This window comes from Calidris pugnax, unplaced genomic scaffold (genome assembly GCF_001431845.1).
Source record: "Calidris pugnax isolate Ruff unplaced genomic scaffold, ASM143184v1 scaffold42, whole genome shotgun sequence".
In the NCBI taxonomy this organism is placed as follows: Eukaryota; Metazoa; Chordata; class Aves; order Charadriiformes; family Scolopacidae; genus Calidris; species Calidris pugnax.
The window spans coordinates 716,298-741,037 of record NW_015090920.1 but is presented as its reverse complement, the minus strand read 5'-3'; the positions used below and the strand labels follow the sequence as shown (position 1 = coordinate 741,037).

Here is a 24,740-nt window from a genome sequence, read left to right as displayed (position 1 = left end):
ACTCCTCTGGAATATTCTTGCTAGCCAAAAGCCTATAGAATATATATATATATAGCCAAAAGAATATTTGCACATGAAAAGAAACTACTCAAGTGGAATCATATTCCCATTTCCATGTCTCTGTCTGCCACCTTTCTTTACTTACGCTGTAAAAGTTGCACTTTATGGGTAATTCCTAGGAAACCTGCAGCAGCTTCAGCCTTTACTACGTACTGCCCTGGAAATGAATTGTCCTCAGGTGGAACGCTTGGCCATGTTTAGCTTTCCTGGAAAAAACCTCTGTGTGTTGGGCTTGGAAAGGATTGTACTTCTTCAATTCAACATATAAGTCATAAACCAAACAAAAACCCAAACCAGAACAAACTGATTTGAATCATGTCTTTTCCCAAGGCAAGAACAGTTTTCTATTAATCATTCCTGATAAATACTTGTCTTTATCTGTATTTAAAGTACTTCAATCTCTCAAGGCTGTGCTCTCCAGCTGGTTATTATTTCTCCCCCTTATCACACTGGGCCCAGAGAACAAAGGTGGGGTTTGTATATTTAAAAATGATTTCTCTTGTTTTGGTAGGCCTTATAAAAGCAGAGTAGTGGAAGTTGTCAGAAGCAAGAGTGTTACCATAAGCTGAGACAGTAAGAAAAGCTGAAGAAAGGCTGGGGGAGGTGGAGGGGAGCGTGTGTGTGACCAGATGAGGATCTCTGAAAGTGGTAAATTATTTCTGATGGTCAGAAGCAGTCTGACCTCCGCTTGGGATTTACCTGACCATGGTTTTAGCCACTGCTGGTTTTCTGACTGTATGTTTTTCTGACTGTATGTCAAAAAAAAGAATAACTGTATTTAAGTGATAGTAAAAGGAGATTTCTTCTGGAGTGAGTGCAGGATTCCTGGTGGCTGGTGTAGCAGGGTGCCCTGTGAACCTGCCCAGACACCTGAGTCAGCTTCTTCCCCGGTAAAGGCCGCTCTGGCAGGGTTTGCTGGGACCAGGAAACGGCGAAATCTTAATTGTTCAATCCATTTGATTACTATTTGTATGGAATTGGTCTCTTCTCCCAAGTCGCAGGGGATAGGACAAGAGGAAACGGCCTCAAGTTGTGCCAGGGGATGTTCAGATTGGATATTAGGAAAAATGTTTCCACAGAAAGGGTTATGAAGCCTTGGAATGGGCTGCCCAGGGAAGGGGTTGAGGCACCATCCCTGGAGGTTTTCAAAAGGTGGGTTGACATAGTGCTTAGAGACATGGTTTAGTAATGGGTGGGGTGGGGTGTGTTTGTGTGGATTTCTTTTTGTGTTTTTGGGGGTTATTTTGGTTTTGTGGTTTTTTTGTTTATTTTTTTTTGGTCAGAGTTAGATTGATGGTTGGACTAGATGATCTTAAAGGTTCCTTCCAACCTAGAAGATTCTATGATTCTGTGATTCTTTTTTCTTCTAGTCTTTGTTGATGATCTTCAGAAAATGATGGCGAGCTGCTGCGCTGAAGCACATGGTTATTCTGGAGCGAAGTGCTCTCAGTGTTGTGTATAAGCTCCTATCACTTATATTCATTTGTTAACTGTTACAGCGGGTCCAGCTGGTTTTTTTCCAACAGGCTTATAGTGTTGTTAGCGTTTCCACAGACTGTCAGACTGTTTTCCCCCTAAATTACTCCTCCCACAGTGTGAAAACATAATTCAGAATAAGCCCAGCAGAGCACTGGATTATCATTAGCAGTTTTGCTAACTGAATTTTTTTCTGTCCATCACCATTTGACCCTTGGATTGAGGTAACCGCGTGCAGTGACCATGGGTTGCCCGCCTTTCAAAATAAGAAAAGAAACCAAGATGGAATAGAAAGGTCAGTTTTAGGGCCTTGTTTTTCCCTCTGAATCTTCTCTTGAAAAATGTGCAGTTCAGTATTTAATGACTGACTCGATTTAACCTGCTTAATCATAATGCTGCATTCTCTCACAGTGTTGCTGCATCTGTCAGGACTGTCACTGGGCAGCTCTGTATATGAGAGACCATACTTGACGTTTTCTCCTGCCGAATTTTCATCCTTCTGGGCAATAATTGCATTTTTTTCGCCTAGATGTTCTCAGGTGTAGAAGTCAGTAAATTTCCTTTGCAAAAGAGATCTGTAAAGTAAGACTTGGCCCTCTGTGTTGTGATACTTTGTGCTTTATTGGCTTTTTTCCTTGGGAAAATAGTTTTATCTGATAATACGCTAAAGTTCCTATTGACCAGAGCTAGTGGAGATAAGATTTCTCATAGCTCCCTTTCCTCTTCCATAGTAATTCAGTCCCATTGTTGTCTATTGATCAAAATTTAATGATCATCACAAAGCCTAATTTTATCAAAACCTGCATGCGTGCATCTAATCATGAGCTTAGCTTGTAGTTACGAGTCCTCAGATTCAGGGCAGTTTCTGAACTTACTTATACATGTCTCCTCTTTCTTTGCCTTCAGAAAACACCAAGGGGTCCGTTCTATAAGCTATTAAAATTGCAGTGAGTTCTCTGGGAAGGCAACGTGTCTTGTGGAGCTCCCACAGTCTCGTAGTCGCTGGACCCTGTGACCTGTCCTGCTCTGTTAAATAAGCTCAGTCCCCTCTCCTCATCACAGACTTAATTAGTCCTTCTGGAAGTGCTTGTGTGTGAGCAGATGCACACCATGCCTTCATGCCCAAGGTAACCCTCAAGAGCGTCACTCATGAATTGCCTCACCCCCTTGTGACTGTCTCCCCAGCTCCTTCTACCCCCTGGGACAAACCTGGGAAAGAAAAGCAAAACCTCTGCAGGAACAACAGTGTTTCTGACAGAAGTTGGCGACATATAATTAAATAAGCTCATTCATTAGGGAGAAGCCAGGAGAAGGTGGGTAAAATAGAGGCGTGAAAGCTCTAGATACCACGGAAAATCTGCTTTAGGAAGGAAAGCTGCTTCGTACTAATCCAAGATCCATCTGAAGCTCTTTAAAATAGCAGGCAGAATTCAGAAGTGGGAAGAGAGCACGTTCAGTTTTACTTTCAACTGTAGGGTGAGGGTTGGTGCTGGGAAGCAGATTCAGAAAGAGGAAAAAGCTTTTAATAATTTCAGACATTGTCTCACAAATTATCAGGAAATGGTCACTCTTCTCTCTTGCCCTTACTAGAGAAAACCATAGGCGTGATGCAATGTGCCTGTATCTAGTCTCTGCTTTTAGGAAACTTAATTTTTTGTGGTGTTACAGCTTCACTTGGTATGAGCTTTCTTTCTCCTGTGGAACAAAAAGGGAGTTTTTTCTAGTGGCTGCGCAAGCCAAGGTTGCTTTGTTGATGAAGGAAGTTCCTCTCAAGCAGAGAGAGGCACTCAACCATTAAGTGAAATGTGTGCCAGGAGAGCAAGAAAAAATCTGTAAAGAGACTGTAATCATCTGTAAAGAGACTGTAATCATATCCTAGTAAAATTTCCAGTTCTGTCTCTCATGTCAGAATGTATGTTCTGGTGCTCATTGCCAAGCAAACAGTGTCTGCGGTATTTACCACCACAGAGGTGAATTTACTTCTTTAGAAAATTAAGCTATGAGGTAGGTTTGAACCTTTCCTTAGGTAAAGGAAAAATCTCCTCTATAGTCCTGTTTGCAGAATCCCTGAGAACTGAATGACAATTCTTCTTCAACAGAAACAAATGCGAATAACGTGTAAACATCGTGGGGCAAGAAAATACAGAATCATAGAATAGTTTGGGTTGGAAGGGACCTTTAAAGGTCATCTAGTCCAGCCTCCCTGCAGTGAGCAGTGACATCTTCAACTAGATCAGGTTGCTCAGAGCCCTGTCCAACCTGACCTTGAATGTTTCCAGGGATGGAGCATCTACCACCTCTCTGGCAACCTGTTCCAGTGTTTTGCCACCCTCATTGTAAAAAAAATTCTTCTCTGTATCTAGTCTAAATCTTCCCTCTTTTAGTTCAAAGCCATTACCCCTTACCCTATTGCAACAGGCGGTGCTAAAAAAATTGTCCCCATCTTTCCTTTAAGTACTGAGAGGCCACAGTAAGTTCCTCCCTTCTTTTCTCCAGGCTGAGCAACCCCAGCTATCTCAGCCTGCCGTGGAATCATAGAATGGTTTGGGTTGGAGGGGACCTTCAAGATCATTGAGTTCCAACCCCCCTGCCCTGGGCAGGGACACCTCCCACCAGACCAGGTTGCTCCAAGCCCCATCCAGCCTGGCCTTGAACAATTCCAGGGATGGAGCATCCACAACTTGTCTGGGCAACCTGTTCCAGTGTCTCACCACCCTCACAGGAAAGAATCTGTTCCTGAGATCTAATCTAAATCTCCCCTCTTTCAGTTTAAAATCGTTAGCCCGTGTCCTATCGCTACACTCCCTGGTCAAGAGTCTCTCCCCAGCTCTCCTGTAGGTACTGGAAAGCTGCCATAAGGTTTCCCCAGAGCCTTCTCCAGGCTGAACAACCCCAGATCTCAGCCTGTCTTCATAGGAGAGGTGCTCCAGCCCTCTGATCAACTTTATGGCCCTCCGCTGGACTCCCTTGAACAGGTCCGTGCCCTTCCTGTGCTGGAAACTCCAAAGCTGGACACGGTACACCAGGTGGGGTCTCACCAGAGCAGAGGGGCAGAATCACCTCCCTTGACCTCCTAGCCATGCTTCTTTTGATGCAGCCCAGGATGCAGTTGGCTTTCTGGGCTGCCAGCTCACATTGCCGGCTCCAACACACCCAAGTCGATTTCCTCAGGGCTGCTCTCTAGCCATTCTCCGCCCAACCTGTATTTGTGCGTGGGATTGCCATGGCCCAGGTACTGGACCTTCCACTTGGCCTTGTTGAACTTCATGGGGTTTGCACAGGCCCACCTCTCAAGCCTTTCCAGGTCCCTCTGGATGGCATCCCTTCCCTCCAGCATGTTGACCACACCACACAGCTTGGTGTCATCAGCAAACTTGCAGAGGGTGCCCTCCATCCCACTGTCCATGTCTCTGACAAAGATGTTGAACAGCACTGGTCCCAGTACTGACCCCTGAGGAATGCCACTTGTCACTGGCTTCCACTTGGATGTTGAGCTGTTGGCCACAACCATTTGAGTGCAGCCATCCTGATCCACCGAGTGGTCCATCCATCAAATCTGTGTCTCTCCAGTGTAGAGACCAGGATGTCATGCGGGACAGTGTCAAACGCTTTGCATAAGTCCAAGCAGATGATGTCTGTTGCTCTCCCCTTGTTTACCAATGCTGTAGTGCCACTGTAGAAGGCCACTAGATTGGTCAGGCGTGACTTGCCCTTGGTGAAGCCCTGTTGGCTGTCACCAGTCACCTCCTTATTTTCCATGTGCCTTAGCAGAGGTTCCAGGAGGATCTGCTCCATGGTTTTGCCAGCCACAGAGGTGAGACTGACCATTCTGTAGTTCCCCAGGTCTTCCTTTTTTCTTACTTTTTGAAAGGGAAAAAGCCTGTCGTCATAGGAGAGGTCCTCCATGTCAAATGCAATGGAATTTATGCCAGAAAAATGTGTGTTTGCTGTGTATTGACTGAATGTTATCAAACCAACCCTATTTCTTTCGTAATTTCTCTGTCCTCTGCTGTTTTCATTCCTGGCATGTGACATGTAATAACCCCTGAAATCCCCACTCTCAACCCCCCCACCACCTCCAGTGCCTCAAATATGATGGCACTTGTGGTTCCCTCCCTGTGCATGCTGCAAAACTGTAAATGGCTGCAATAACTGCAAGACAAAGACTGCATTGCCTCTTGCGGTCATTGTACTTCTTCCAGAGCTTTGCTTGCTTAAGTGGTATAAAAATCCAGTTTTAAAAAAATATATTAAAAAATCTTATTCGCTTATAATAAAAAAAATATCACAAGAGAACATCTGGTTCCTTTATTCTCTTTATAATTATAGCTTGTATGAACTTTGTTGTCCCACTTTTGTCATGTGGGATGTCATTTTGACATGTCATTTTGTCATCACATAGCAGCGGCAATTCAGTAGAATCACTAAAACTTGTTTTCTTTATATAGTGTTTACCAACGAGATTTAAAACTCCTAACGTACCTGAGGGCTAAGAGATCTCTGGACAAAAGTGTTCCCTGTTTAAATTGAAGAACGGGCACTATGTAGCTTCAAGACATCCCTGGAGATGTGTAGTCAGAGCATTAACGCTGCTTGAGTCCCAGTTAGAACATCTGAGGCTCGCTCATGGTGCCCACCCGTCTATAGATGTGTTGTGAAGTAAAGGAAAAGAGCTGGATTTCAGAGCTGCTCTGCCCTTCTGCAGCAAGTGATTTTACTGGGATCTTAGAAATACTGTTGTAATGGTGGAAATCAAGTTGGATTTTTAAGAGGTTACACGATAGTCAAACAGTGAGCACAGTACAGGTCTCATTATTGACCTCCGTATTAATGGCTTTCTGCCTGTGCAGTAAATTTTCCTCCTCACCTCATGTCTGTAGGTTCCTGACAGTGAAAAGGGCTCGCTTGGACTTGAGATAATCTATTTTTGTGGTAGTTTAGGGGCAAATCCAGTAGTTGTGTGAGGAATGAGGATTTATAGTTGACTGATACCGTCTTTCTTGTTCACTTTATCCTGCTTTGCTATGCATCGCTTGTTTATGAATTCACAGTGCATGTACACATCTGTATGTACACGTAGACATGTACATGTTTGTATGAGGTATATTATTTAATCTGGGTTGATTAACAAGCTTTACTGTGAAATAGAGTGGATGTCTTTCATGCTGCCACCTTGTAAACACTAGTGACATTCAGAGTATTCTCCCCTAAATGTGGTATTTTTCAGTCGAAGGTACCATCCAAGTTGAAGTGCTCAGTTGTTCTTAAGTAAGACACTCAAGACTTTCCAGAAACAACAACAGTGACACAAGAAACCGTAGAACAGCGCTGCGTTGTACATGCCTGGGTCATACAACAGACACGTGTACCCAAAAATCCTTTCTGCCTCTTAATGCTCCCCATCAGCTGCCTGGTTCCTGGCTGATGATCTTCCTCCCTCCCTGAAAGCTGATAAATCTCCACCCCTTGCTCCCTTTCTGAGCAAACCTTTTCTCACAGCTGTGGGGTAGTTTAGTTTGGCACCACCGAGGAAGGCAGAGGGCTTGCCACAGGGAATGGTAGTTGATTGTGGGCTGCTGACTATTTCTGAAGGCTTTTTTTTTTTTTTCCTAAGGGACAAAGTCCAGCTGATTTGGGAGCCTTCTTTCGGAGAGGTATGAGTATCTGGGCTGCACCCTGGCAGGGTTAAAACCCTGGAAACTTTTGCTGCCAAACCAACACAGCCACTTCTGTGTTGTCATGGTTAACTGGTTACCCCACCCCTAGCAACAGGCAAAGAAGAAGAAACTATGTGAAGATCCTCTAAGTTAACTGAAACTATACAGAAGAACCAGAAAAGAATTCCTGGGAAGAGTTTCCCATGAAACAAGAAAAACAGATATGTAAATGCAGCACTTATCTTGAAAGCTGAAGTAGAATTCAATGATCTTTGATAAATCATCAAAGTTGGAAGGGCAAGAAGAACATCTGATATAACTTTGGACTTCTGAAGTAACTTTTTAAGGGGTGGCAGGACAAACTATGAGCAAGCAAATAGACCAGTTGAGCCTTGGGGAACGGTATTAGAATAAATGCTGAAGACATTATTTTGGCAAGAAAGTGGTTAATTTCCTCAAGTGTCTACATGCTTTTTAAGTAAATCCATCCAGAGGTATTGAAAATCATGTATTTGTCTTCCTAGTTGCCAGTCAGCATTTTCAAGGCATGGGAATTGCTTCTATCATAAGCTTTCTTGGGGAAAACCTGGTATCTCTTAAACACAACTTCAGAAAATGAAGTTCAAAGAAGGTGGGTTAAGTAAACCTGGGGAAGAGTAATGAAGAAGAGAGAGAAGGAGGCACAGGTGTTGCCGGGGACCAGTGTGGGATAAAACATCTCTTTGAGCAGGACTATAATGCTGGGACTGTAATCTAAAGCACATTTATGTCATTGCTGCTGCACTGCAGTATTTTATCAGGCACTTTGTTAACTGAGTAGTAATTTTTCTACAGTTAAAGGCTTTGTATTTGCGGATTTATAATTTTACCAAAAGCATTGTTTTGCTATTTAGGTTATTTTTGGTTTGTAGCAATACTACTTCAGTAAAAGCCACGTGTGTGAGATGCTTCTTTAAAAGTGGGCTTGATGCTTGGTTAGGGAAAAGGCTAATGCTTCTTGAGCAACCCAAACTTCTCCTTCATCCTATGAGTCAAGCTCGGTGTCCAGCTAGAGAAACAGAACTGCCCTGGTAAGGACAGAATTGCTGGAAATTGAAAACCACCCCAGGTTTATTGCAGCAGGAGCTCTGCACAAAGCTGCTGACCTGGTGGAGGCAGAGGATGGCAATGGGAGTGAGGAGGGACTTGGATCAGGGCCATGTTTTTCTCCTACTTCTGTTTTTCTGTATTTCTGTAGCCTGTGCACCCTGCTTGCGCCGTGTTTCTTTTCTTTCTTTTTTTGAAGTCAGAATATTAATCTGGTCTGATCTGTAGTCTCGTGTTAAGATTTTTTTTAAAACAGTTTTGAGTGATTTGTAGAGTTTGATGTGAAGCAACGTGAGGTTTTCTAATTATGGAACATTTACATGCACTGATACCCAAGTCAAAACATGTATTTCCTCTGGAAAACACCTTCATCTTTTACGTGCAAATTACTTGTTAGCTGTCTTAGACTATATAGTTGGTTTTCTCTTATTTCCCCCTGAAATTAGAGACTCAAGGGGAAAGCCAGAGCTTCAGTGTGTTGAACCTCTGCAGCTCTCTGATAGTCCATGCTCTTTGGATTATCCAAGCTGGGTGGATGCTGGGTGGATGATGGATCTGACCCAAGATGGGCCAGATGTTGCACCTTAAGGGTTCAGAAAGACACCTGTGCAAGGGGGCTAGTAGTGATGTGGGGTCTGGGGTCCCCCCTGCTCATATGAAACACCCAGCAGCCGGGGGGCTGTGCCACGTAAGGGACCGCGTGGGTTTTGTCACAGTATGGATGTGGTCCCTGGCTGTCAGCCTGATCCTGTGGAACACACCAGTAGCTGCTGAGAAGCTAAACAAAGGGACACTCCAGATGGCCTTGGTACAGTTATGGAGATAACTCGGGTAGATAACTACAGAACTTGCTGAAGGGGAAGTGTGGGGGGTGTGAAAGCAGACAGAAGGGGAAGTGAAAGAGCTGAAATCCCTCTCAGGCTTTCCCCGCGAGTCTGGGGCATCCAGGTGCACGTTGCACAAACACAGCTAGTTTCTTATTTAAGAAAACTTACATACAAGTATATTTTTAAGTATCTCACATGCACTGATGTTTCCACTAACGAGTCTGAAAATAGACAGTAAAATAAGATTGCCATTAGAGGACATGTTTTCTTTTTTCAACTGCAGCAATATTCTCTATGGTGTTGCTGGCTGGATTCCCTTCTTATTAACTTTGCTACCGTGTGTGGCTTTAGGCTTCACATTTTAGTATGAAATAGGTTTCATCTATGAAATGAAGGATATAAGGTTATAAATATTATGAGACTTTTGTTTTTATGTTCTCAAAAATCTGTCATTAAGACAGCTCACTGTAAAGTAAATATTACATCAAAGTAGTGACAGCAACGTTGAATGCAGTTTTCAATTACTGTCTCATAAATTGATTTTTAGTTTACAATGCTGTAGGCTAGGTCTCCTTAATTTTGTATTTTTGTTTAATTGAATAGCAAAACATATAATTAGCTTAAATATGTTGCTTGTCTTCACTGACGCAAGCTCCTGAGCCAGTGAAATCTGCTCCAACATGAATCATAGAATCATAGAAAATTGTCTAGGTTGGAAGAGACCTTTAAGATCATCTAGTCCAACCATCAGCCTAACTCAATGAGGACTCTTGCTCATCCTGTGCGCTGGATGGAGGGTTTTTTAGGTAAAACCAGTTCAAGCTGAAAGTTAAACTGGGCAAGAAAATTATACCAGTCTTAATAGCCTATTACATGTGACATGAAACACATGTTGTTGAAAATCTTCTTTTAGAGATTTTTATTCCTGGTCTGCCATAATTATCAGAAAAACGTATTCTCTGTATTTTCTGGTTTTTTCTCCAGTTGTTATATGAGAAGTTGAGCTATTTTGTGACATTTTTTCCTGTTCGTATAGTCGATCGTACAACAAAATTTTTCTTTATGACGCTATTCTTGCCAAGTCAGGTCTGTCACGGAGGACTTTGCAGTGTGACAGCTATTAACAGTTGCTGCTTGTAGCAGGAACAAAGGAAAATAACTTCTAGCAGAGCTGTTGGACCAAGGCACTTGATGCTTCTATTGCCTCTGTATGTGCAGCGAGTGGGGAAAGCGGCCCATAGCTGCTAATGACTGCTGAAATTACACCTCAGCAGATCACTGTTCTGTTTCTTCTGTTGTCAGTAGAAAGTATCATAGTGTTTATTGGAGGTGATTTTGTATGGTCTGATAAAATATCCGTGCGCTTTGGCGTCCTGTGACACGCTGTGCCTGCTGGCAGGCAGCAATAGACAGGTCGGTGTAGAGCTCAGTCTCCTCATCACCTCATCACTAATATTGATTTTCGTGAAACATTTGTTGTCTGTTTCTTCAGATGACTTCTTCCTGTCCATTTGTAAGGTCTCCTTTGTAAGAAGACTATAGCATTCTGCTTGTCTTGCCTTCGCAACTCTTGTAAATGCTTCTGCATTTGGGAGGTTACAGGCTGTGGCCACAAACACTGTGGCAAATGGAGGTTACAGGCTGTGGCCACAAACACTGTCCATCAGAATTGATGTTTTTCCTGTACAGGGGGATCTTTACTGCTGTTCGGATGAGGGGTCTGACGGATATTTAGAAGGAGCATTTGGTGAAGCCACTGTGGAAAATGGTGCTCCACATTGGCCTCAGGGATCCTTAATGGGGCCCTTCCAACCTGAGATACTCTATATTTAAGCCATGTAAGTTGTAGAAGTTGCTTGCTTTGGAGACAGGGGCCCTGTTATGCAGTAACTGGAGAATATCAGTAAGTAAATATTATTTCACTGAATTTCACTGAATTTTTTAGAGTTGGAAGGGACAATAGAGATCATAGAATCATAGAATTGCCCAGGCCGGAAGGGACCTCCAAAGGCCATCTAGTCTGACCCCCCCGCAGTCAGCAGGGACACCCCCAACCAGACCAGGTTGCCCAGGGCCTCGTCGAGTCTCTCCTTGAATATCTCCAGGGAAGGGGCCTCAACCACCTCCCTGGGCAACCTGTTCCAGTGCTCCACCACCCTCACAGTGAAGATCATCTAGTCCAACTCCCCTGCTGAAGCAGGATTGCCTAGAGCTTGTCAGAGCATGTTACTCAGGAGCATCCAGGCGGGTCTTGAAAATCTCCAGAGAAGGGGACTCCACACCCTCCCTGGGCAGCCTGTCCCAGGGCTCTGCCACCCTCACTGTGAAGAAGTTTTTTCTCATATTTGAGTGGAACCTCTTATGTTCCAACTTGTGCCCGTTGCCCCTCGTCCTGTCACTGGGAACCACTGAAAAGAGTCTGGCTCCCTCCTCCTTCAACCCACCCTTTAGATACTTGTCAGCATTAATAAGGTCTCCCCTCAGCCTTCTCTTCTCCAGACTAAAGAGCCCCAGCTCTCTCAGCCTTTCCTCATCAGGGAGATGCTCCAGTCCTTGAATCATCTTTGTTGCCCTATGCTGGACTCTTTCCAGTAGTTCCCTGTCCCTCTTGAACTGGGGAGCCCAGAACTGGATGCAGTATTCCAGTATTCCAACTTCATAGCATTTCACCCACAGGGGCAAACTAGCCCTTTCTTTTAGTCTCAAATTTTCTGTGCGGCAGTGCAGTGGAATTAGTACATGTGATTAGCACAAAAATCTGCATGGTGTCAAAACCCCAAGAGATGAAAAACCCTAACGCCATTACTGAATGCCTCAGTTAATGAAGGGGATCTGTGATGTTGGCTTTTGAGATAATCCTTCCTCAGTCTCACTTTGGAGGTCAGCTACCCAGGCACAACCACCACGAATTCATGTGTAACCCAGTCCAAAAAGAAGAAGTGTTAGTGTATCAGAAGCATGCTAGAGTTTTAATGCCATGTTTCTTGTTTTGCTTTTTTTTTTTAGGGTGCCATCTTTCTGCCTGGCAACAGAGTAATCGAGCATCCTGGCAATGAAGAAAATCCAGGAAAGTTCCTTTTTGAAGTCATTCCAGGTAGGATATTCTACTGCACATAAGAAGTTTTGTTCTCAGTGACAAATGGCCACATCTGTTCTGCCAGAACAGAAGCTGAAGGTGATTAATGATTCAATTTAAGGAAAAAGAAATGGTTAATTTATTAATACTTCCATTCATAGTTGTTTTCATTCACCTCCAGGCAGTGTAGGAAAAGGATGTGGTTTTTTATTTGTCAATGTAAAGCATGATTGTTCATGGCAAGGGGCTGCACCGCTGAGTGGCACAGTGACATTACAAGTGTATTTGGTAATTATTTTAGATTATATTGGACACTATGAAGTAGTGTGTCCTGTAGTAACAAAGGAATCTGTAACTCAAAATCAACAGTTTATCAGTATAGCACGTGGGCTTCATGACATCAGTGCCATCACTTAAGAACACTCCCTGGTCACTGTGGGTGGATAAACAGATTGTAACAACAGCAAGCTTCACTGATTTGGAACCCTAAACTTATTTTCAGTTGTGCTTTTTTGATTGGGTGGTTGTTTTTTTTTACTGGGAGTAGGTTTGTTTCAAGAACATTGCCCTGTCAACTGAGTGCTACTCTTGACAGCCAGTGTTGCTTCAGTGATTTGCTAGCCTCCTCTTTGCCACCTTGGACTTCCAGAGGGCAGACTTTGGCCTGTTTAGGGGCCTGGTTGACAGAGTCCCTTGGGAGGCATTCCTGAAGAGCAAACGTGTCCAGGAAGGCTGGACATTCTTCAAGAAGGTAATCTTAAAGGCGCAGGAGAAGGCTGTCCCCATGTGCCAAAAGATGAGCCGGGGGCAAAGACCACTGGCCTGGCTGAACAGAGAGCTTTGGCTGGAACTCAGGTCAAAACAGAGAGTTTATGACCTTTGGAAGAAGGCAGGCATTCGGGAGGACTACAAGGATGTCGTGAGGTTATGCAAGGAGACCATTTAGAAGAACCAAAGCCCAATTAAAACTTAATCTGGCTACTGCAGTAAAAGACAATAAAAAATATTTCTATAAATACATTCACAACATAAGGGGAGGGCTAAGGAGAATCTCCATCCTTTATTGGATGCAGGGGGCAACACTGATAAAGGATGCGGGAAAGGCTGAGGTACTTTAATAGTAAGTCTTAGTCTTTAATAGTAAGACCAATTGTTCTTGGTGTCCCCAGCCCCCTTGAGCTGGAAGAGAGGGACAGAGAGCAGAACAAAGTCCCCATATCCCAAGGGGAAATGATTAGCAACCTGCTATGCCACTTAGATGTACACAGTCTGTGCACCCAGGTGGGATCCACCCAAGGGTACACCAGTCCGCTTTCAACCATAGATCAGCAGTCCTGGCTAACTGGGAGGTCCCAGTTGACTGGGAGGTTAGCAAATGTGATACCCATCTACAAGAAAGGCCAGAAGGAAGATCCAGGGAACTACAGGCCTGACCTTGGCTCTGGGGAAGGTTATGGAGCAGATCCTCTCGAGTGCCATCACACAACACGTACAGGACAAACAGGTGATCAGGCCCAGTCAGCAGGATTTTATGAAGAGCAGGTTCTGCTTGACTAACCTGAGCTCCTTCTATGACAAGGTAACCCCTTTAGTGGATGAGGGACAGGCTGTGGATGTTGTCTACCTGGACTTTAGTAAAGCTTTTGACACCATTTCCCACAGGATTCTCCTGGAGAAACTGGCCACTCATGGCCTGGGTGGGTGCCCTCTTCACTGGGTAACAAACTGGCTGGAGAGCTGGGCCCAAAGAGTTGTAAATACAGGTTCAACAACACCCAAGTGCTGGGTCCTGCCCTTGGGTCACACCAACCCCATGCAGCACTACAGGCTTGGGGTTGTATTGCTTGTTGTATTGCTTGCTGTGTTGCTTCTGCTCCCATAATTTGACTGTTTATTGCTGATTTTCAAAGTGTTGGCACCTCTCAGTCCGTTTTCTTCCAGCCTGAGGCCTTGTGTGCCAAGATGAAGCCCAGGGTCATCCTTCATGCCCAAGTTAAAAAGCCTGGGGCAGCACTGCTGACAATGGGAGTGCCAGCTGCTGAACTGATTGGAAACACTGATGGGAGAGCATAATTGCTCTGATGATTTCCCAAAATATGTGCTATGCCATCTTTCTATGCAGTCAAGTCAAAAAGTAATTTGCAATTAGTTTTTGGGCTGCCTCCTTGCCTGGAGACTCTCTGAGAGTCGGGAACATTTTTTTGTTTTGTGTGTGCTTGTTCTAAATTCTGAGTATGGGGGGTTGAATGTGTTTAGGATAACACAGTATATTTATTTCCTCCCCCTTGCTAACAAGCGTGTTGCTATAGTGACTTCATACTGGAGTAATTTTCCTGGTGAGATGCCATGCTAGGGATTCATGACCAATAAAAGAGTTTTTGGGAAATCAGATAAGACATTTCCTGCCACAGCACTTGTCTTTGGGGGATGAAATAAAAATTGAGCCCCAGACTCAGGCATCACAGTGCTGCAGAAGTGCTGTCAGCTGTATGTTAAGCGAAGATGAAGTGAGCTTTGCCACTGTCATTGTGTCACTGTTGCTTCTCAAGGCAAGTATTGTCAGCCTTTTGTGATGGAGCTGTTTGTCATCTGCTTCCTCTTAGTGACTTGGTGTAAAACTCAGCTTTGTAGGCTGACAGCAACAAAACTGAGCTCATTGAATATAATAGAGATAAATATATTGCAGCCAAGGTTCTGTTTAGCCTTTGTTAGCTTTCATATGAGAAAACAGCTACATAGCAACAGGATCTACTTGCAGGTTTGTTTTTTTTTTTTATTTTGTCAGCTTAAATGAATGTTGTTAGATGTATGGTACTGAAGCTCACGCTGCTCTTGCATTCTCTTTACCATGTATTAAAAGTTGAAGTAATTTTAGTCCTAATCCCAAAGGCAATAGTGACAAGTCCCCTTTTTGTCTGTGATGTCTGTGGGTGGCCTGAAAACTTGTGTGTGTGTTTGTTTATTGGTAATACATGCAAATTATTTTGAGAATGTGTGTGGGAGTAGGTTTATACTCTGAAACTAATTCTCTGTATGCAGCCATCTCTGAAGATGAATGAAAGAAATGTGTGTGGAGACAAGTATCTTGTAGTTTTGATGCTGTAATTAAAATACAGATGCCTTCAATTTGCATTTTGAAAACATTCTGTTCATTCCTTAAGTCCTGACATGGTTTAATACTTCAAATTGTTCTTTTTTTTTTCCTTTTGCTGTGCTGATGAAGTTAATTCACAGGAGTGAAACTGTCTCCTGTACAGCACGAGGCCCACGCCACACTTCTGTGCAGTTTTCTGTACTGGAGTCAGTGTGACAAGGAGGGTGATTAGTGATGCCTGTGATTATTAACAGCTTCTCTCACACCCGGAGGAATGTTTCATACTCAACAGGAACTGGAACAGGGTTTAAATAAATACCTTTTTAATGGGAAACACATATAGCGTACATATACATATAGCAAAGTTATATCACCAGGTTTGTTCTCTGTGCTGATTGTTACTAGTTTTATTTAGAAGATAAGATCTCACTCTGTGTATTTGTTCCTTTCTAAAGGAAACCTGAGGTTTTTTATCTCGGTATGTGGCTGGAACGGGGAAAGGCATTTGTGTTCACAGAGAATTGAACTGGGTGCCCTAGCGGTGTCTCGGTTAACCAGGTGTCACCAGGAGGTGTGGAGGTGCAGGACAGAGGCACCTCAAAGCACCGTGGTTTCCCTGGGTGGTGGTTTGCAGGTGGGGAGTTTGATTCCTGCTGGAGTGGAGTTCCTGTGCCCTGTTTCCACCGGGAGGAGCGGAGCACAGAGATGTGGGAAGCTCAGACTTTTCCAGTGTTTTTCACACAAGGCTCAAGTGTGGGGTTTTTTTTGGAGTCCCCTGGATTTTCCAAGGGTTGCTGCCTGAAGGCATTTCAGGTGAGGGCAGTATGGAAAGCCTTGTAGTAGGAGCCTGGGGCTTGTACCTGGATGCTTGTGGGAGCTCCCAGAACTTGAAGTAAGCATCACTGAAGGCAAGCTTACTAACATGACCATGTTTGCTAGTGTGTGCTCTGTTCCTCTGGAGGAGGACTCTATTTGGAATATTTCCTTTAGGGAAAATATCCCAAAGATTTCTCTGATGAGTTGTTCAGTTGCCTGAGTTTTAATATTTAATTCATACTATTTTAACTAAAGTATATATTTCCAAATGTTGCTCTTTGATATTCCTTGTGGAATCGTTTCACAGAATTACAAAATAGTAGGGGTTGGAAGGGACCTTCGGAGATCATCTCGTTCACCCCACCTTTCAAAGCAGGGCTACCCAGAGTAGGTCCCACAGGAACGTGTCCAGGTGGGGTTTGAATGTCTCCAGAGAAGGAGACTCCACCACCTCCCTGGGCAGCCTCTGCCAGGGCTCTGCCACCCTCACAGCAAAGAAGTTCCTCCTCATCTTTAGGTGGAACTTCTTATACTCAAGTTTGTGCCCATTTCCTCTTGTCCTGTCCCTGGGCACCACTGAAAAAAGACCGGCCCCATCCTCTTGACACCCTCCCTTGGAGTATTTATAAGCCTTGATCAGATCCCTCCTCAGTCTTTTCTCCAGACTCAAAAGACCCAAGTCCCTCAGCCAAAGAGTCACGTCCTGCAGACGGCAGGGATTACACTGCAGCAGCGCTGTGCACTTTTTGTTTGTTTAAGGTCAGTTTGTCAGACCTGAGAGCTGTAGCCAAAATAACAAGCCCAAACATATTGCTGAGGAAAACAGCACCATTTTTATTCTTGTTTAGATGAGCTCTGCACGTGCATCCTTTCAGAGGGCAGTTTCTCAGTGACGCTATGCGACAGAAGAGTTCGTTCCTCTGGCACAGTACTAATTGAAAACAGGCAAAATGGATTGCTGCAATGAGACAGCTTACTTCTGCTCCTTAAAGTAGAAGGACAGGATATATATCAAAATATGACATGTAGTTAAAATACTTAAGCAACCTTCCCAAATACTTCGGCTGGAAACAAAAGCAGTTTCATTGCTCTGCCATGGACAGTCCTGTCTCAGCACTTGGTTTTGACACTCTGGCAGTCTTTGCTTCTGTGATACTGTTCAAACATGTAGCTGCTTTTGCATCACAGCTTTTCTTGTACGAATTATTTTCAGGTAATTCAGAAGTCTGTAGCAGGTTTCACAAACCGGTGCTCCCCACTGCTGTTGTGGAGAATACTCTGCAAAGTATTTTTATATTATTTTGGAGGACATGAGTTGTTGCTGTTCACAGCATGGTTGAATCTCATTTTTTCTGGTATGAAATTCTCACTCTGTGCTTTCTCAGAACAGTGAGTGGTGTTTCATCAGGTTTCTAGGCTGACTTTATGCATTTGTGAACTCTTTGACTAAAAGCATTTCCCAAAAGCCTATGGGCTTTTTAGAGAATCTCTGCAAGGGAGTGCAATATTAATTCCCAGAACTTTGAAATTGTTAGAATTATTTGTTCATTAGTCAGAAAAAAAAAAGGGGGGGGCTCCACAGGTCTTTTTCTTTATTTCTTTATGTCTTTAATTGTCTTTAAAAGCCACATACCATATGGCAAATGACGTTTCCTGCAGATTAACTGTTCTGGTAAGGAGTGTGAGGTGGGTTTCTTTTAAGCTTCCTTTACATATTTTGCTCCTCCTGCTGCAATGCGCTTTCACTCCTCACAGCTTAATGATTTTTTTTAGTTCCAAAGGACAATGTTATTTCACTTCTGCAGGATAGCTATCTTCTATTTAAATCAGCTTAGATTTGCCTGGGTCTTTGTACCCATGGCTGAGAGTCAGGAGGGATCTGTTTTGCATATGTGCATGTCACCCTGATCTCACTGCTGGCAAAGAGGCCCTGTAGCCTCCACAAGTGTGTTGGGAGGTTGGAGAACACGAATGGCTGCCAGTTTGTTGTGAAGTTATTAAAAACTCTCCAGTTCCCTGTTGATACATGGTGCTTAGCAGATTAAACCCTTTGAGACTTTCGCCATGAGCCCTCAAACATCTGAAATGGGAAGGCCGCAGTAGGTGATAATTCTTGTCACCTACAGATTGACAGCTTTTTTTTAATGAAGGGTCCCTGAAGGCCAAGAGAGTGTGCATTTGGTAGGGTCACTTGCATTTTTTCCCCAGGGGACACAAGTAAGACAAAACAGGAACTAGATGTAAATTTTTTTGGCTAAACAATCAATTTTATTTGTAGTGCTCCCATGTACCTCAACAGATTGAACACAGGACATTACTGTATTTCAATATTTTTATCTTCTGATAGCAATACTTTGCAGTCCTGGGAGTCGTAGGACAGCAGGACTTCTGTGGGATGGGAAAGGTTGGACTGGGCAGTGGGGCACCAAACGGGTGATTAGCTGACATATTTGACCATGACTGGTATAATTCAACATGATGTCTTGGGGATGGAGATGTTTTAGAAGGTTTTGAACCCTGTTGTTTTGAAGTAGAACTGTTTGTTTTCTGTAAGGATGTAGCCTTCTGAGAAATAAGGAGCAAGAGTTCCCTGCCTTATCTTCTTAGACGTAATTGCCATGTCCAAGGTTAGAACACACCCACACGTATGACAAGCAGCTTCCCTTGAAGGCTTAGCAGAGTGTTAGGAACACAATGCACTAAGCAAATTCCCTTCTTTTTACTTTAGAAGAAAATTGTGTATTAAGAGCTTTCCTGCCATGCTGCAAAAACCAATCATTCCCTAATGGGCATGCACCCACACCCGAGCACGGAGGTGCTCTCTCTGCCCTTGCTGCCATGCAGATGCTCTGTGTTCCCATCACCAGCAGCATGGCTAGCACAGATCGATCCCCTTTTCTCCATGATACAAAACCCCAAAATGAAGTGTTAAACCAGTTTCAGCTGCTTTGACTTGCTCCCTGTGCTGAATTCCTGTCTCCTCCCGGTGTGACCTCGGTGGATTTAATTGGTGCTGCCACAAAGATGAATGCCTCCCCCTGCACATGCTGACAGCCAGCAGTGCCTCTTCATTAGCTGTGAGGAGCACGGGACCTCAAGGGCATTGTTGATACTGTCGACTGAACTAATTGTACCTCTTCTATCTTCTGGAGGGAGCAGGCAGGCTGTTTAATCAAATGGGCACCAGCCTTACTGCGCATAAATATCTCTGTGTAATGGCATATTGTGCTAAAGCAGCTGTGAGCACATTGCTGTCCTTATTAACAGAGTGGTTTCTCAAAGCTGGGTTTGGTAGAGAGCCACCTTTCTGCATGTGGACACATTGGCATGCTCTGTCTCATTCTTGTCCTTCAAAGGAATCTGTAGCGACTCTAAACTGCCTTTTTTTAAGCGACCCTTGGAAACGCACGGAGTCAGTGAGCCAGAGAATTGAAGCTGGCTGGAGCTTTGCTGTTTGTTTCTCACAAGGTTAATGGTGAGAGCTCAGTGGGAATGATCTCTTTTCCATCTCGAACAGCAGCTCTTGTGATGTGCAAATATTTGACATGCCCATAATAGATTTGCCTCCTTCATAGTTTTTAGAAAACCAAAACCCAAACCATGCCCAGTCCTACATCCCTGTGAAATGAGCTGGCGAGTTAGCCACCGAGCTGTTGTGCTGGCACCACAAAATCTGCTAATTTCCAGATCAGTTCCCTACGTGTCAATGCATGTAATATCCCTTTTAGCTATGTTTTTCGTGCCTTTGCTGTGATGACTACTGAACAACACTGGGGGAAGGCGCCACGTTCAAGATACCTGCTTTTTGTTCCAGTTCCAACAGTGACTCCTTCCATGACATTGGACCAAGTACCACCTCTCTGTGCCCTTGTGTCCACACATGTTTAATTCAGATGATACCTGCATCCTTGTGAGAGGTACAAGCCTTGCAAATTAATGGTGTTAAGGAAATGTAAATCTGAACTAGTGATAAGCCAGCAAGAAATTTTTATAACCTTTATACTGGGGGTTTAGGGGAGAAAGGCAAGACCAGGACAGTAACATATACTTGGTAGAGTGATAAAAGTAGTTTTCCCTCCTCTCCTTCATATGGAAGATCCCCTCATGATATCACATCTGTTTAAAGATCAAGATTAGTGTTCTGGGCTATTAAAGAGCTACTAGAAAATCTCCAGTTTATCCCTCAAGAGGAAATGGGGCATCTTTTCCCATTCAGAAGATGCAGTCCCTTTTTTGGTAGAACTTTAGCACTTGTATCTGGCATAGAATACATGATTTAAACATAATTTCTTTAAATGTAGAACTATTCATTCATAGATACCTTTATTTCCAGGGTAAAATTAATTCAATAGAAATCCTAGCAGTTTAGGCTGTCTGCTTTTAAAGCTGAAGGAATTAAATTTAGATGCCAGAACTATTTATAAAAAATATTTAAAAAGAGCCCTTTCTAACTGTCTTCTCTGAGGTATGCAGCATGTATAGACACTAGACAAACTATTCTCTCTCATATGGCTCGGGTGTGTAACTTTGAAGTTAGTGAAGCATAAGCCATCACAAATTCTCATATATAAACCCTGCTATCTTGAACACCTTCTGTCTTTATGAATGAGTACACAAGATTTGCTCCCAGTTGGGGATGTAGCTCATGTCATGAAAATTACATCTGGGGACATGGTTTATTCCCGCCCTATTAAATGCCACCAGTTGTAATCACAGCAAGGATGAATTTTTTCCCCCCCTCCATCTCAGCTCTGCAGCTGGCACTGGTGCTTGGCAATCAATATCAACGTTGGCAAAGGGCTGAGGTGGTGCCAGACACGCAGAGATGGTTTCCAACAGGCCAGGTGGTCCCTGGGAAGCGAGAGAGGTAACTCGAATGAGAGCTTGTTGCTCTGACAACTTATGATAGTGATTTGGGGACCTAATTGCGGGGTGGGGGGAGTGGTGCAATGCTGGCTTTTTCCATTTTCTATTAAGGTGTGAGGAATTTTCTCAACTGTGGGGACGAAGCTACATCCCACCCCAGCTGGATGGCTTGGATGAGTTGAGAAGCTACAGTCGGTTTTCAGCAATGTCTGTGTTCTGGCCATTAACCCTGTGTCAGGGACACACCGTTTTGTTTGCCAATACAAAATCATGGGTGTTGATACTTTTGGCATTCTCTGCTGTATAGACACAAACTTTGTCTCAAAAGAAACAAAATACCTTTTTTCTTCCTAACTAAATAGCTGTCTGAACAGCATCTTTGACGGCTTAACTTCATTTTTTTAGCTTCATGTACATCCCTCTAGTGGCGACATCAAAAAGTCCAGTGAGGTAATAGATACACTTCTGTATTTGATACCTTGTTCAGGGCTTCAGTGTTTGGCTTGTTTCATGCCAGCAGTACCCTGGGCATATCGTGAAGCACAGCTTGAAACTCATATTCCCAAACAAATTCTGTGAAGTGGGAAGACATTACTGGGAAAAGTCAGAGGCAGCGGTAACTCAAGCTTTCTGAGAAAAGATTTTCCTAAATGTCTGTATTGCTAACATTATTTTGATGAATTATCATAATGATTACTTTGCTGTCTGCCTCTGCTCACAGAACTGAGGATCCATAAGCTTTATTCAACATGCAAAGTTTTATGATAAGATGTTTTTATTACAATTGCCTGTGTGCGCTTTCTGTATTTCAGTCGTTAAAAGGTGACCTGTAGTTGATGTTTGGAGTGTTCTGTAGTACACTGGTCTGTAGACCAGTGTCTGCTGGTCTTCTGCAATAGAATTAGAGTGGTGAGTAGGACTCGGGAGGTGATGGTCCCCCTGGACTGGGCACTGGTGAGGCCCCACCTCGAGGGCTGGGTCCAGTTTTGGGCCCCTTTCCACAAAAAAGACACTGAGGGGCTGGAGCGGGTCCAGAGAAGGGCAATGGAGCTGGTGAGGGGTCTGGAGCACAAGTCTCCTGAGGAGAGGCTGAGGGAGCTGGGGGTGTTCAGCCTGGAGAAGAGGAGGCTGAGGGGAGACCTTCTCGCTCTCTCCAACTCCCTGAAAGGAAGGTGTAGAGAGGTGGGGGTCGGTCTCTTCTCTCAAGTCCCAGGCGACAGGACAAGAGGAAATGGCCTCAAGTTGCACCAGGGGAGGTTCAGGTTGGATATTAGGAAAAATGTTTCCACGGAAAGGGTTATTACGCCTTGGAATGGGCTGCCCAGGGAAGTGGTTGAGGCACCATCCCTGGAGGTATTGAAAAGACGGGTTGACATAGTGCTTAGAGACATAGTTTAGTGATGGTTTTTTATCAGTTAGGTTGATGGTTGGACTAGATGATCTTAAAAGTCCATTCCAACCTAGACGATTCTGTGATACTAATAATAATGAAATCCCCATGCTTGTTGTAATTTTCAGCAAGAACCTCTGCAGATGTGAAAAGTAAACCAATTAAAACGTGTATACTTCTATCAAGTAGCTGATGGTATCCCACTTAGAAAGAGAGAGAATAGGTGACTTGTGCCAGGGCTGGATCTGGAGGCAGATCTCACCTCCCTGGTGCACCAAAGAGCTTGTGCCCCTGATGGGGGAGGCAAAATTCCACTGGCAGTGAGCTTGTGAAGCCCTCTCATCCCTGGGGGAAATGCAAGCTCCGTTTGGATTAAAGGATGGTTTAGCTCAAAATATGGTACTTCCTAGTGCCTAGATCATCTGTATAGAAATTGGATTATTTTCCTAAAGTTTACAGATCTTAAGGTAAATATGCCTTGTGTTTTCTCATGTGCTTGGATGTTGCTGCCCGCCCTGTGGCTGTGGTGGCAAGAGGCTCTCAAGTCCTTTGCTCTTCATCCAGTCCTTTGCAGACTCTTTCATCTTCCCCTTCTCCATTACTGGTGCTAGGGGAACATTGATCTTTATTTAAAATAAAGTGTCATCTTTCTTCTCTTTTAGCCTGGTATTAGAGTACTGTGTTCAGTTCTGGGCCCCTCACCACAAGAAGGACATTGAGGGGCTGGAGCGTGTCCAGGGGAGAGGCTGAGGGAAGTGGGCATGTTGAGTTTGGAGAAGAGGAGGCTGAGGGGAGACCTCCTTGCTCTCTACAGCTCCCTGACAGGAGGGTGGAGAGAGGTGGGGGTTGGCCTCTTCTCCCAAGGGAATCATGAGAGGAGCAGAGGAAATGGTCTGAAGTTGGGGCAGGGGAGGTTTAGATGAGATCTTGGGAAGAATGACTTTGCTGAGAGGGTGGTCAGGCCCTGGAAGGGCCTGCCCAGGGAGGTGGTGGAGTCACCATCCCTGGAGGGGTTTCAGAAGCGTGTAGACGTGGCACTTGAGGGCATGCTCTAGTGCCCGAGATTGTTGGTTTGTGTCTGTTTGTGGCTGGGTGTGGTGTGGGTGTGGTGGGTTTTGTTTGGTTGTTTTTTGGTTTTTTTTTTGCTTTTTGGTTTTTTTTTGTGGTTGTACTCAATGATCTCAAAGGTCCCTTCCAACCATGAATATTCTGTGTGATTCTGTGTAGAGGAGTGGGACAAAACTTTTTAAGCCCCTGGTGAGCACAAGGACCTCGCTTGTCTTCATTTCTTCAGCACACGTGCCAAATTTAAGGCTGAAAAGTAGAATTTCTACCTCATATCTGCCCATTTCACAGTTATATTATGTACTAGGACGTGATGCTGATGTGTTACTCAGGGGTTAGCCTGACTCCTGCCCTTTGACAGGAGAGGAAAACCTTTTTGTCTGATTTGAAGGTCTTTGTCTCCTCACGGAGCCCTAGCTGTTACTGTTACCTCTGCAGATTAAAATCTCTGCTAATTAAATTGCATGTCTTTTATAAAGCTAATGGGCATCACTGGTTGTGAAATCTTGATCTTCTATGTTGAACATCAGATCCCTGTTATATTCATAACTTCAGTGAGTGGTTAGCGTTTATTTTCCGCCCAGGGAGGGGGTGGAGTCTCCTTCTCTGGAGACATTCCAAACCCCACCTGAACACTTTCCTGTGCAACCTGCTCTGGGTGGCCCTGCTCTGGCAGGGGGTTGGACTGGATGATCTCCAGAGGTCCCTTCCAACCCCATATCATCCTGTGATTCTGTGATTCTGGAGGAAATAACAAGGAGGAGGATGTGATTGATGTATGTTTGTGAAGAGAGAGCTTCGAACTACAAGTGTAAGTTTGACTGTCAGGTCTTAATAAAGCCGGTCTGCAATTTAGGTGATGACAAAGGAGTGGTATTGTGACCAAGCATTCTCTTCCGTGGGAGGAGGAGGAGGAGGAGGATTGCTGCTGGAGGACTGCCACCGATGTCCCCGCTCCGGGGTGTGTGTTTGGGGTGGCGCATGTCTGGGGACAGCCTGCCCTTCCATCCCTGGCAGGAGGATCCGCTCTGCAAAGGGCTTCTTTCAGAGTGATTGTGGAAAATGTGACAGGCCCCTTGGCCAGTCTGCTGCGTGCCGACGTGGAGGAGGGAGAGGAGAAACACTCTGGGAAGAGTCATCTCTGCAGCTTGCCAACCGCAGGGCTGTGGAGTCTGGGGGGGAAGGTGCCATCTGCTTCCATTTGGTGTGGCTGGGCTGCGGGAGCACAGAGATGTTATTGTCCATGCCCTTGGCAGAAGGAGCTGGCAGCGTGTCCCCCCGGGCTGGAGGAGAGGAGAGGAGAGGAGAGGAGAGGAGAGGAGAGGAG

The 24,740-nt window shown here is 44.4% G+C and overlaps 1 protein-coding gene across 1 annotated transcript in view; it reads left to right on the top strand.

Moving 5' to 3' along the window:
- Positions 1-24,740, top strand: part of ARHGAP24 (Rho GTPase activating protein 24) — a 241,261-nt gene that overhangs the window by 70,612 nt on the left and 145,909 nt on the right. Inside the window, exon 3 of the mRNA XM_014950098.1 lies at positions 12,113-12,200. Within this exon, the coding sequence (XP_014805584.1) occupies positions 12,113-12,200 (88 nt within the window). The remainder of the gene's footprint in view (positions 1-12,112; positions 12,201-24,740) is intronic.